This window comes from Rhinatrema bivittatum, chromosome 3 (assembly GCF_901001135.1).
Source record: "Rhinatrema bivittatum chromosome 3, aRhiBiv1.1, whole genome shotgun sequence".
Classification (NCBI taxonomy): domain Eukaryota; kingdom Metazoa; phylum Chordata; class Amphibia; order Gymnophiona; family Rhinatrematidae; genus Rhinatrema; species Rhinatrema bivittatum.
In genome coordinates, this window is record NC_042617.1 from 460,160,800 (window position 1) to 460,175,162 (window position 14,363).

Consider the following 14,363-nt stretch of genomic DNA (forward strand, 5'->3'; position numbering starts at 1 on the left):
GATTTTTATAGCTCTTTATATACAGCGGAAGGATGGCATAGTGATGCTTGTGAGCAGTTTTGTTCAGTTTCAGCTTCCACAGTTGACGGCTGAGCAGAAGGAACACCTGAACAGGCAGATTTCATTGGACGAGGTCCTTTTGGAAATTCAAAAGGCCAAACATCTTAAAGCTCCAGGGCCTGATGGGTATGGTGCAGAGTTTTATAAGTGTCTAATGGACTTTGTGGGAAATCCCTTGGTAAATGCATTTTCCACGAAGTTGGAGGATGGCTCTTTCCCGGATCATTCCAACCGTGCATATATCACTCTTATCCGGAAACCTGTTAAGGATACGGCACAGCTGGAATCTTATAGGCCCATATCCCTTTTAAATTTTGACCAAAAAATATTTGCTAAGATAATGGCTGATTGGCTAGCGGAGATTCTCCCAACTCTTATTGGGATTGATTAGGTGGGTTTTATTAGGAAACACTATGCACTTACTAATATTCGGAAAATATTGGCTGCTATGATGATGTGTCAACAATCGGAGGCCCCATTTCTTGCCATTAATTTCGATGCTGAGAAAGTCTTCAACAGGGTCGAGGGATCTTATTTATTTTATATTTTGCATAAGATGGGGTTTGAAGGTTTATTTTATAATGCCATCCGTCTTTTATATTCCTGCCCGGAAGCGGTTATCTTAGTGAATGGCTCTCACTCTGAGGCTTTTAGTATTTTGTGGGGAACACGGCAGGGTTGTCCCTTATCTCCGTTATTGTTCATTCTTCAGTTAGAACCTCTGCTATTATCTATTCAACTAACTAAGGAGATACGGGGAATCCAGTTTCATTCTACCCTTTTTAAATATGCCGCATTCGCGGATGACATGCTTGTCTTCCTTACGGATCGAGTTCATTCCCTCAGACCTCTTTTACAGCTAATGTGGGCCTTTGGAGTCTTCTCGGGTTTACGTCTCAATATGCACAAATCCATGGCCTTAGCTTCTCCGATAACATTACAGCAGAACTGGGCAGACGATTTTCCTTTGACATGGGCAGTAGACTCATTTACCTATCTTGGAATTGTTATCCCACGCAACTTGTCCCGTATCTATGCCCTTAATGTTAACCCTCTTTTACAGGTCACCACTGATCGTTTATATGGTTGGGCTTCCTTACCCTTGTCACTGGGCGACTGGGTTCAGTTGTTCAAGATAGTCATCTTGCCTAAGTTGCTTTATCTTTTTCAGAATTTGCCTCTTATTTTACGTCACGCAGATTTAACGCAGTTTGAGAAGACTCAGCAGAATTTCTTTTGGCGGGGTGGGAAGGCCAGAGTTCCTTTGGAATGGTTGCGTACCCCTTGGGGGAAAGGTGGTCTGGGAGTACCGGATCTCGCGCTTTACAATTTGGCCTGTAATCTCCGGCTTATCCGGATTTGGATTCTGGGCACCTCCACCTTTCTTAGCCTTCTTGCAGATCAGGCTTTTACTAATCCATTTGCTCTTACCTTCATTTTGCAAGCGAAATCCCCTAAGCTTAATACCTTTCTGGTGCAGTGTTCTTACTAAACCCCTTTGTCAATCGTTGGTTAAATTGATAAAAATTTTAAAGCTGGATCGCATTTGTGCTTACCTCATGCCTATTCAGGGAAACTCCAACTTCCTCCCGGGATCACAGACTATTTCTTTCCGCCGATGGGCGACCCTGGGTATTACTCAATTGGGTCATGTGTTAACTCCCGAAGGTCAGCTTATATCTTTCGCTGAGCTACGCGACATTTATGCCTTACCCGCAACTGCAGTTTTTCCATATTTACAAATACAACATTATATAGCTTCCATACCCCAAGCTCCTAGGTAAGCTGCGTCCTTTCATGCTATAGCGGCAATCTTATTATTAGAACAGACAAAGACACCATCTCTTTCTACATATTACCGCCTGCTTAAGCAATTAACTCCATTGGATATGTGTTCCATATTGGTGGAACAGTGGAATCGTGACGGGGTGTTTCTGATAACTAACGCTATAATTACAGCTTGTATTCGGCACATCTCTCAACTCTCAGTCAATATGTATTACCGCGAAATGCAGTATAAATTCATCCGTCGATATATTTCTGCCCAGGATGCCTTTAACTCAAAAATCTCCTCTTCGCCTGCCCGACCTCTCATAAGCCTGCCCGACCTCTCATAAGCATTGGCAAGTCATATGCTGAACATTGATAAGGAAGGCAAAGAGATTTTAAAAAGAAGCTTGCCATGAAAGCAAATACTCATAATAAAGACTTTTTCAGATACATTCGAAATAGAAAGCCTGCAAGGGAATTAGTTGGACCATTAGATGATCAAGGGGTAAAAGAGGCACTTGAGGATGACAAAGCCGTAGCAGAGAGAGAGTAAATGAATTCTTTGCTTTCGTCTTCACTAAGGAAGATGTAAGAGAGATACCCATGCCAGAAATGAACTGAAACAAATCTCAGTGTACCATTAACAAACTAAAGAGTAGTAGATCACCTGGACTAGATGATACACATCCCAGAGTGCTGAAAAAACTGAAAAATAAAATACCAAACCTGTTATTTTAGATAGTAACTTTTAAAGTGCCACACAGGCACACATATATGTACACATGCCAGCTCGCGCGAATGGATACGGCCCGTTTATAACATGCACGCGTTACAAAATCAACTGTGTACACAAATACCACTTCCACCACGTAAATGGGGGGAATTTTAGTAGATATACGTGTGCCATTGCAATTACTATTTTCTTCATTTCATTCCCAGTTTTCCCATCTAAAGGATAGGACTTCCTAACCCCCCTAGCAAGACAGCCTCCCTTTTACCTGACTAGCCCTGATATTTTTATTTTAAAATTTACACACCATCTACAGCAGAAGTAAATTTGCACATACTTCAGGTTACAGATCTAGAACTGCTCATGCCCCGCTCAGATTCCTCCCATGCCACGCCGCTTTTTTATTTCCCGATTTGTGCGCATACTAGGAGATACATGCATACTTGAGCACCTTTTAAAAGCCAAGCGGTGCACGCAGGTGCAACTTCTGCGTGAATCTCCCGGCTTTGGCACATGTAGGGCTTTAAAAATCTACCTGTTAATTTGTAAACTATCATTAAAATTGTTTATGGTACTTGAAAACTGGAGGGTTGCCAATGTAACACCAATTTTTAAAAAGAGATCCAAGGGTTGATCCAGGAAACTACAGACCAATCTTACATCTGTGCCAGACAAAATGATAGAAACTATGATAAAGTGAAAAACTGCTGAACATATAAATAGGCATAGATTAATGGGACAAAATGAATGTGGTTTTTCCAAGCGAAGTCTTGCCTCACCAATCTGCTACATTTTTTGAGGGTGTAAAACATATGGATAAAGGTGAGCCAGTTGATATAGTGTATTTGAATTTCCAGAAAGCATTTGACAATGTCCCTCATAAGAGACTTGTTAGGAAATTAAAAAGTCATGGGATGGGGGCAGTGTCCTATTGTGGATTGAGAACTAGTTAATAGATAGAAAACAGAGACTAGGGCTAATTGGTAAATTTTCTCAATAGAGAAAAGTAAATAGTAGATTGCCCTAGGGATGTGTTATGGGTCTACTGCTTTTTAATATACTTGTAAAAGATCTGGAACTGGGAAAAATGAGCGAGGTGATCAAATTTGCTGATGACACAAAATTATTTAAGTATGTTAAATTACTAAATTGTGAGAAATTGCAAGAACACCTTGCAAAACTGGAAGACTGGGCATGCAAATGAAAAATTTACTTTGTACAAGTGCAACATGATACACTTAGGGAAGAAAAATCTAAATTATAGCTACACAATGCAAGGTTTCACATTAGGAGTCTCCAGGAAAAGGATCAAGGTATCATCGTTGATATATTGAAATCTTCTGCTCAATGTGCAATAGTAATCAAGAAAGCAAACAGAATGCTAGGAAATATTAGGAAAGGAATGGAGAATAAAATAGAGAATGTCCTTGGTGCAATCTTGTCTTGATTACTGTGTGCAATTCTGGTCACCACATCTAAAAAAAGATATAGTAGAATTACAAAAGGTACAGAGAAGGGCAACCAAAATGATAAGGGGGAGGAAACAATTCCCCTATGGGAAAAGACTAAAGAGGTTAGGTCTCTTCAGCTTGGAGAAGAGATGGCTTAGGGGAGATAAGATAGAGGTCTATAAAATATGAGTGGAAGGGAATGAGTAAATGTTAATTGGTTGTTTACTCTTTCAAAGTGTACAAAGACTAGAGGACACACAATGAAATTACTGGGTGATACATTTAAAACTAATGAGAAAATATTTTTTACTCAACGCATAACTAAGCTCTGGAATTCTTTGCCAGAGGATGGGGTGAAAGTTGTCAATGTAGCTGCATTTAAAAAAGGTTTGGACAAGTTCCTGGAGGAAAAGTCCATAAACCATTATTAAGGTGGAGTTGTAGAAATCCACTGCTTATCTCAGTGATAAAGAGAATGGAATCTATTTACCCTTTGGGATCCTGCCAAGTACTTGTGACCTGCCTGGACTGGCCACTGTTGAAAACAGGATACTGGGCTTGAAGGACCTTTGGTCTGACCCAGTATGGCAAGTTTTATGTTCTTATAATATCCTTCATCCCCTTGATTTATTCTGTTTATAAAATTTGATGTCAAAGTACTAAATAGTTATCGGTTAAGCTGGCTTAGTTATTGGTTAAGCTACTATTAATCATAAGATATTGTTGTATTTGTATACTGTTTATAAAAGTTGATGTCAAATGTACTAAATAGTTAATGGATAAGCTACTGTTAATCGTACGAAGTTGTTCTATATGTAAACCGGAGTGAAGGCAGCTAGCTATTCTTCGGTATAAAAAAAACCTCCTAAATAAAATAAAATAAATAAAAAATTAATATACGCAAATGGACATGGATCCAACTTTGATCTAGATTTATAACTTATCTACAACTAGTTCAAATTCCTTTTCAGTCACAAGCTAATATTTTGTCCATTTGGATTCCCCACAGCTTACGAAACTAGAATTTTTCAACTCAGGAGTAGAACATAACAGCTGACATTTTATATTAATCATCTCCTCATAGATCACATTTTGGATAATTAGTTCAACTTGTCATTTAGCTGATAAATTCCTCACTATCCTGAACAATTCTAGTGGGCAATTTATGGCTACCTTATCTCAAGTACATAATACTCCTCCTTGGCCTTCCAACAATTTACCCTATAATCTCGCATTGCCTATTTATAATGCTCTTTAGTAATAGCCTCTCCAGAATTCTGCCACTTTTTCTGCTTGCCTCAACATCATGATCATAACATCATGCTTCTGATATTAATAATATGTACAACTTATACTGTCCAATAATATATACTTATAATTTTCCTTTCTTCCTACAGAATGGACATTGATATAACCAGTCTGAATGTTGGAATTCCAACCCTTCAATCCACCATTATCCCGTGGATATCCAACAAGATAACAAAACTCTCTCATCTTTAAATTGCTTCCTAGTAACAGGAAGACTAGCATAATACCCCTGATTTATCACTACTGAAATCATACCAATCATTTTTATCAACAATCCCACCCACCACATATTACCACAATATATAACAACCAAAACTGATAAAAGGCAACCAATTACTCACACACTACCTGAGAAATCTAAAAGTCCATCTTCTAGGTTACTATAGTTATAATAGTCCCAATGCGATTATCTAGCCATCAGAGATGTTTGGAAGGGCCTTAGACGAGGGATCTTAGGAGGGGGCCCATCTAACGAGACTTCTTTTAAACAGGCCCCACTGTCCCCTTCTGATGATGTGAGGCACTTCAGTGCAGGCCCTTCTCTCTCTCTCAGCAGCACATCTCTCTCTCTCAGTAGCACATTTAATAGGAAAATTAAATTAAAGTGCTGTAGTGCAATAAAATATAAGGGAGAGGCAGCAATTCTGGCAAGGCAGTAGGCACAATACATTTTGAAATGGTGCCCTCTGGTGACATGTCCATTCTGTCTCCCCCATATATAGATAGATAGATAGATATAGATATACACACACACACACAGTTAAATGAGAAAATCAAAGTTAGTGTGTAAATATATACACACACATATTTCATTTTCTTATTTAACGGTAAACCTTCCAATACTCTATAAACAATACTATCAAATTATAAAAGTTAAAGCTATATAATTCAAATAAGATAAAAAAAGATCTGACCTTAATGTGGACTTTGTACGTAAAGAGGTAAATTTTAAAAACCCAGCATGCGCATCAATCAGGGGATATGCAAATAAGTCGGGCTTACACATGCCAATCCTATTTTAAAATGCACCCAGATTCACATGCAAAACTTGTTGTGTGCACATCTGAAAAGTTTCCAAAAAAGGGATATGGGGGGGGGGGGGGGGGAGCATGGGCATGACCTGGGTGGAGCATGGGTATTTCAGGGCCTGGCCAAGAGATGTGCATGGAAATACTTACGTGCCCCAGTGCAAGCCAAGGTCCCCTGCCGCTTAACATTACTTCTGCTATGGAGGAATTGTAAGCAATAAAATAAAATGATCAAGTCATTTCTGAGGGATTTAAAGCTCTGAGGTAAATGAAGGGGGGGGGGGGGGGGAGTGTCGACTATCAAACCAGGGGGGTTTGGAGGACCCAGCTGTTAACTGGGCAACAAACTGTTTAAACTGGCAATGGCGAGGATGTGGGCCCTTTTAAAATTCCCTGACTTAAGCAGAAGTGGGATTTGCCCGCCTATGTGCGCGTCCACTTGAAATTTGGTGCACATGTGCGCGCGTCCAGGCTATTTTAGAACATGCACACATATATTATAAAATGACAGCCTAGGCCGGCACGTACCAACATATGCACCCGTGCTTTACATTAGTTTATGCTAAAATAGCAGCTTTAACCACTATTTCAAATAATTCCTGCTACTCAGTGAAAAGAAGATTTTTTTGTGTGTCTATAATAAATACATTTTAAAAGTGCATTCCCAGAAAACGAAGAGCTGGGATCGCTAAAGGAATGATTCTAAACTGTGCAGCCAAGCCTAGCCTTGAAGTACAGAATAGCATTTTAAATGCTGTGCTTCTTCATCGATTCCCTTCGATCTTACGTCTTTTGCTTCTTAGTACTACCAATTTCATCTAGATCAAGAAAAACCTTGTGACAAAAGGTTTTTCTTTAAGAACTGAAGAATAGCCTGTTTTTTAACCACTAAACTTTAGGAACTTTAAATATATTGCCACATCAAATCAATGCACAGATATCCAGCCATAGGTTATGGCCTGGCATGCCTTCCATTATGTTTAAGTAAACTAAATACAGTATTACACATAAACTGTACCTTGTAAAGGAAGAATCTTTATGCCAAACTCCTCAAGGTAGCCTAATGCTCGAACCAAGTCCAACTCCTCTTGAACGGCATTGGGACAGTCAGATATCAGTTGTAAGCAAGTCCTGCAACAGGGAACAATTTTTCAGCAACATATTTTACAGCCATTTAAAAAATATTAAATACTTTCTTAAAAAGTGGCATAAATTGTTTCTAAAACGTATGCAAAACCTATGCTTAGTGTTTGTGCAATAGCACCACCACAGTTATAGTCTAATGCCATTCTGCTGAATGATTTCTGTTTCTCTAAAAAAAAAATTAAAGTGTGAGTACCAAACCCTTTTGAAAAAATAATTTACTAGCTTGAAACAGCTGATAAGAATAACATTTTGCGTTTTCATAGTCATCATTCTCAGTCATTTAAGATGGGCTTACCTGTCAGCCAGTTTCTCCGTATTAGAACAATTTGCTCTGATCCAGAAGATAGCCAATGTACTAGCAGCAAAATATCATGAATGAGGCTATCCTCACAAGGCCATCAGCCGGGCTTTATAATTGGGCTAAATTTTCTCACCGTCAGTTGTTACTAGACTACAAACCTATTAAAGGACAGCCACAACTGGTTTGTGTGTTGAAGCAAACCACTGCAATTTTGATCACTGCAGCTTCCATTAGGAAACACTGGCACATTTTAGCTTTACCTGATGTGTTTCATGATCCTCCATTAATAGCTAAATGGGGCAAATATTAAAGATAAAGTGGTTCATTCACAAGTACTATAAAAACAGTCCCCTGAGGATACAGTGGGTCATTTTCAATGCAGTTTTGACAAAAATACTGTGGAGGGCATTTGTTGGCAAGACCCGGTTACCGGTTATAGGATCAAAAGGAAATCACACTCAGACTGTCGTTCTAGTAATGTGGTTTATGCTATTAAATGTGCTTGCCCTAAAGTTTATATAGATCAAACTTCCTGTGCGATTTGAGTTTGATTAATTGAACATAGGTCATATTTAAAAACAATGAAATTGTCTGCACCTATAGTTAAACATTGTGTGGCACTGTAAACTTTCCATAGTTTACAGTAGATTGTTATTGAACAGATAGTCAACATTAATCGAGAGAGGTAACGTGCAATCACGTCTTAACTATTATGAAGTCTTTTGGATTTATACATTGCAATCTGTAGCTCCCGCCAATATGAATGAAGACCTAGACTGGTCATCCTTGTTTCAATGAACAATTATTTTGAGTAATTCCAGCAATTATTTTTGATAGATGGAGTATAAACTCTTTTTTCATTGGTTCCCTAGACATTAACAGCTTTAAAATGATTGGAGCTTTAAGAATAACAGTTTGTGATTGGGTATTTTCAGGTCAACTATTGGATATAAAAGACATGGACGCCATTTAAAATTTATCTTGTGCATTCATGATTTATCAGCAAAGAAGGTTTTTTTCAAGCGATATGTTCATCGGCACAGAATGAGAGAAGGAGCATTCCCTGACGAAGGATTTTTCTTTTCAAAACATGGCCTCGCTGGGAGGGCAGTAAGAATTTATAACTAGATGTCATTGATTCTATCATCATGTTGTCACTAAGAAGAGGTTGATATATTCTTTAGCACACAGATCTATAAAAGGAACTACCTGCACCATGCAGCTTATGAAAAATAACTTTTTATGTAGATTAAAAATGTTTCACTTTAAATATTTTTCTAAATTAATTTTCACAAAATTGAACACTTTAGGGTAGGAAGGTGGTTGGTGGTTCATGATAATATAATCCATGTTATACGGATTACCTGGGTGGTAACAGTTGAAATTATATGAAACCACCAATCTCTTCACATAAAATGTTTAACATTTAAATATTTTATAAAAAGATTTTTTTTATTTCTTCATGCATATGTAGTTTGTGTCTCTTTTTGAAGTTGAAGTAAAGGTGTATATTTTTGATTATTGTGGGTTTTGGTTACACCTGGTTTCTGGATAACATTGTTTTCCTGAGAACAACTTGGCATGAATACAGAATGTTGTGGACTCCCTTTGTACATCCATTGAGAATGCAGTCTCTTCAATGTGTTAGAGTCATGTTCTCACAGACTTCCTGGGTGATATATGCAGACCTGACTCAAATTATTAGACAGATGCGCTATTCTATAAAAGATGGATGAACCTGTTTCCACCTTCCTGCTCTATTTTAAGACATTTTGGAAAATTATAGAAATGGATATTCTAATAGCTGTGAAAGGAAAAACAATAGCTATACTGGACCATTATGAAATCCTCCTATCATAAAAGTTCAAGTGCAAATAGTCCAGATTTTTGGGGGGAGGAGGAGGGAAGCTATTAGATGGATGCATCATCTTTGTGTTTTCTTTATACTGCAAAATTCTTCATACTGTGACTATATCAACTTGCTGTTCAAATATGTTTGTAATGTATAATTCAAATTTTACAACAAATATTGCTGCTCCAATTGAGGGAAATTGGCATATCTGGATCTGTACTCACTTGGTTTGAATCATATTTATCATGTCATTGCCATCAGATTAGAATTGGTAACCATTCTCAATGGTACGATATTCCCACCAAAGTCTCACAAGATTCTGCATTGTCTGGTCTGCTATTTAACATTTATTTGTCACCCATTGGGAAAATCCTTGCAGGGGACTTTGTATAGGCCATCGCATTCATGTCAATGACATTCAGTTTTACATTCATCTATAGCCTTCCTGACCAGAAATATCCGCAATGTTATCTCTTTGTATGTCAACTATTAGATCTTGGATGTCACAAAAAACTATCTGAATTTGAAAAAAAATGAGCTATTAGTTCTACAACCTTCATCTTACATTAATGTTCCTGCTTTTTTACAGTGTAATAACATCAACTTAGTCATCTCTTCCCATGTCAGAAGTCTAGGGGTCTGTATATACTCCAAGCTTTCCTTTCAGCAGCAAATCAAAGCTACCATAATGTCTGGATGTTTTTAACTGTGAGATCTGCTGGGGCTTACACTTCTGCTTGACTATGACGACTCGCTCAGTAGTCCAGGCACTGTTACTATCACTACTGGACTACTGCAACGTTGCTTATCTGGGCCTTCCTGCCCATGCATTAAAAGCCCTTCAGCTTCTCCAGAATGCCACGACACATCTCATTACTGACGTGAATATTAGGGAACATATCTCCTCAGTGCTATTTAAGTTGCACTGGCTCCCAATCGAGTGGCATGCCAATTTTAAGACTGCAGTTATAGTGCACAATCTCCTCCAACTTAACTAATTTTCTTGGGTGAACGCTCTGTTAAGGATCTTCCTACCAAGAGAACGCTTAAAAGACATCTGTTGGTCGTTCCCTCACACAAAAGTGTTTGTCTCCAGCAGACACGTGTAAGGGCTTTCTCTGTCACGGCACCTGACTTTTGGAATATTTTGCCTGTTGTGAATAGAGACCAATACTAAAAAATTTAAAGCTGACCTGAATACATTTATTCAGGTCAGCTTTAAATTCATCACCTTTAAATACATCTTTTTCGCAGTTTATATTCAACAGTCAGTAATTATATACTATATAATTGTATACCTGTATACTGTATGGTGGCTCGGTTATTGCCACTAAAGTTCCTTGTAATAAGTTGAACACTCGTACTGTTCAAAACAAGAATAATGTCAAATGTTAAATGTTAAATGTTATTGTTCCTTTTCAATGTTCCTTGTAATAAGCCCAGGTCGGACCGCCCCCACCAGGGTAACTTATTGTTTATTGTAAACTGGATTGATTTGTATTGTATACAGGAATTCCGGTATATAAAAATTAAAAATAAATAAATAAATAAATGTATTTAGGTTAGCTTTTAGGTAAACCCAAATTTCGGTCTGATTCAACAGTTTGCAAGGCTTATTATCTGCTACTTGTGTTGTTCCTGATCTGATTGTATGTTATGTTATAAATCACCTACAGTCATGTGCACCAAATGACTATATATTTTAATAAAGTTTTCAACTTCTCAAAAATACTGATTTTTTTAAATACACATTTATAGGTCAAAATTGAACTGTAAAACTCAGTTTCATAGCCTGCTATGTTACACCCAACTGTGGAACTTTTGTTGTTTGTTTCTTTTTAAGTGTTTGCCTTTTGGAGTTTTTCAGAAATCTGGGATTGAAATCTGTGCATATATTGTAGGGAAAAAAAGTAAAAATGTTCTAGTATTACAAGACACAAGCATATTCTCACATTATATCTCTGTGTAAAGGAATATGCATGGTATCCCCATCAATGCTGATCTTCATAGCAATATAGTAATTCTACTGATACAGACATTTATAGAAATGTTCAGTCATATGGTGAAGTTGTATATTGACACTAACGGTGACTTTTTCTTGCCTCTATCAACTTTAGGGACAAAGTTTCAAACCATGGTACCAAAACTATCTATCACCCAGGGCTTCTATGATTATCATACTGATATAGAAACATGATATAGAAAAAAGACGGTATTGCCCATCCAGCAAAGAAATATTTCCTAAGATTACTCCTGTATCTACTAGCTTTCACCCTCATCTCATGACCCCTTGTTCTAGAGACTCCTTTCCATTAAATAAATCTCACCTCCTGTGCTTGAAAACCTTTGAGATATTTGAAGGTCTCTATTCTATCTCCCCTATCTCGCCTTTCCTCTACAGTATACATGTTTAGATCTTTAAGTCTATCCCCATATGCTTTAGAATGAAGACCACTGACCATTTTAGTAGCCAGCCTCTGAACCAACTCTATCCTGTTTATATCCTTTTGAAAGGGTGGTCTCCAGAATTTGACATAGTATCCCAAGTGAAGTATCACCAGGGGCCTATACAGGGGCAATATCACCTCTCTTTTTCTACTGACCATTCCTCTCCCTATGTGCAGCCAAGCATCTTTCAGGCTTTTACCATCAATTTATCCACCTGTTTTGCAACCTTAAGATCATCAGATACAGTTACCTCCAGTTCCCACTCTTCCTTTGTCCTTAGAAGAATTTCACCTCCAATACTGTAACTTTCCTTTGGGTTTTGCATCCTAAATGCATTACTTTGCAATTTTCAGCATTAAACTTTAGCTGCCAACCTTAGACTACTCCTCGAACTTCACTCTTCATGTTTTCCATGAGTGGGGCCAGTTGAGCAACAGGATGTGTAGAATGTGAACTTGTTGCTTAAAAATACATTTCATGAGCAACAGGACTATGCCACCATTGCCTAGGATCCTCCTAAATTCAGCACGTTCTCTTGTGCTGCACTAGGAACGGCATGCAAGAATTAAAGCATTTTTTACTTGAAAGCCTCCTGCAAGGCTGGGAAGGATAGGGCCAAGTGCAGAGAATTTGGGGGCATTGATTTGCAGTCCACTGAGTAGAAGTGGTTCATGGGGTTGGGCCTGGGATATAGGCATAGCTTGGACAGGGTCATGTTGGGGCTGGAACCAAGGTAATGAAATAGTATTTTGCAGTCTGTAAGTTGCAGGCTTATTTTTGCATTTCTCTTATTTGCATGGCTCCTTCCCTAACTGGCAAAGGCCTTGCCTGGTGCTCTAGTGCCACTATCTGTTTTGTCAACACAGCCTTCATGACAACGATTTGCCTGGTTGTATTGCCTTGAAATAGCAGGTCCAGCCGTACATACAAAATCTTGGCTCAGAGTGTAGATTGGTAATCAAATAAAAGCACAGGTAGGGATGTCACAGGAGCTCCCCCCACCCTCACCCCCTAATCACCTACCAGGGAAAGATCAATAATTGTCAAGCGTGCTTTTATTTCCAGCTAACAGTGTTGACCCATGCAATTTGCTCTAGTTTAAATGGACCTGCCATGTGTAGAGTGCCAAAGTTGGTCATGTCCAGAGGGAGTACTGACAGCAGAACCTTCATCTGCCGTGAAAAGTTTGAACTTGCTGGGAAAAAGCGCTTAAATCTGAAAATAAAAAAATATTCTTGGAGGGTTAAACTAGTACTGGCTAGTTATACTGCGTGCTAGTTCTAAGTTTAGTATTTGTTTGCCGGTGTTAGAATAATCTGTTAAGTAAGAAAACAGACTGATTCTCTGAGCTAGTGAAAGATAGTATTTTGTTTGCCAAGGTAAGAATTGTCTGTGTACTGGGAGAAGAGCATTCTCTGAGCTAGAAATAGAGAGTATTTGTTTGCCTATATCAGAATTGGAAGTTTGCAAAGGTCACTTACTTGATCTGAGAAGATGAGTACTGATTCCTGAGCAATTGGTTACTAGTTTGATTCTCACCCTTCTACCTTCCCCATTTCTAAGCCTCTCCTGCCTCTTTTATAAATAAATAAATATATATATATATGTACAGAGAGAAAGAGAGATTATCACACCCACTAGAAAGAAAGTCTTCAAAATAAGTTAATCACTTAATTTTAGTCTTGTCATTCACTAACAATCATCCAGTTACCACATTTAAAAAAAAAAAAAAAAAAAAAAGATTTTAAGGCACCTAATAAATACATTTTAAAAACCATAACAACATTTAAATTGAGGCATACCTACTTTCTTACCAACCTTTTAAGAATATCAACTTAACAAATCAAGATGCAGATAGAAACCCTGCAGTGATAAGGGGGGGCTACCCAGTGTTTTGCACCGAGTGCCTCATGTATGATGATTTACTGTTGTGACAGGTTCTATGTGTGTACCCGGTGCAAAGAGCTCCTGACTCTCAGAGAACGAGTCCTACCACTGTATGTCAGAATGGCAGAATTGAAGAAATTGAAAAAGAAAGAGATATATAGAGGAGACCTTCAAAGACATAGAAGAGTGTTCCCCTACTCCAGTTTGTGCTGCTTTGGAGGAGCAAGGTCACCTGGCAGGAGACCATCATCTTGGTGAGCATAGATTGGGGGGGGGGGGGGAAACAAACCTCACCTAAGACCTCACAAAGAGGCTGCACTCAGATGTGTGGCAGATCCTCATGGTCAGCCACTATATGATCCTTGCTCCCAAGTTTAGGATT

The 14,363-nt window shown here is 38.3% G+C and overlaps 1 protein-coding gene across 1 annotated transcript in view; it reads right to left on the reverse strand.

The window, feature by feature from the left end:
• Positions 1-14,363, reverse strand: part of NBAS (neuroblastoma amplified sequence) — a 1,239,997-nt gene that overhangs the window by 745,188 nt on the left and 480,446 nt on the right. The window contains exon 31 of the mRNA XM_029595926.1: positions 7,366-7,478. Within this exon, the coding sequence (XP_029451786.1) occupies positions 7,366-7,478 (113 nt within the window). The remainder of the gene's footprint in view (positions 1-7,365; positions 7,479-14,363) is intronic.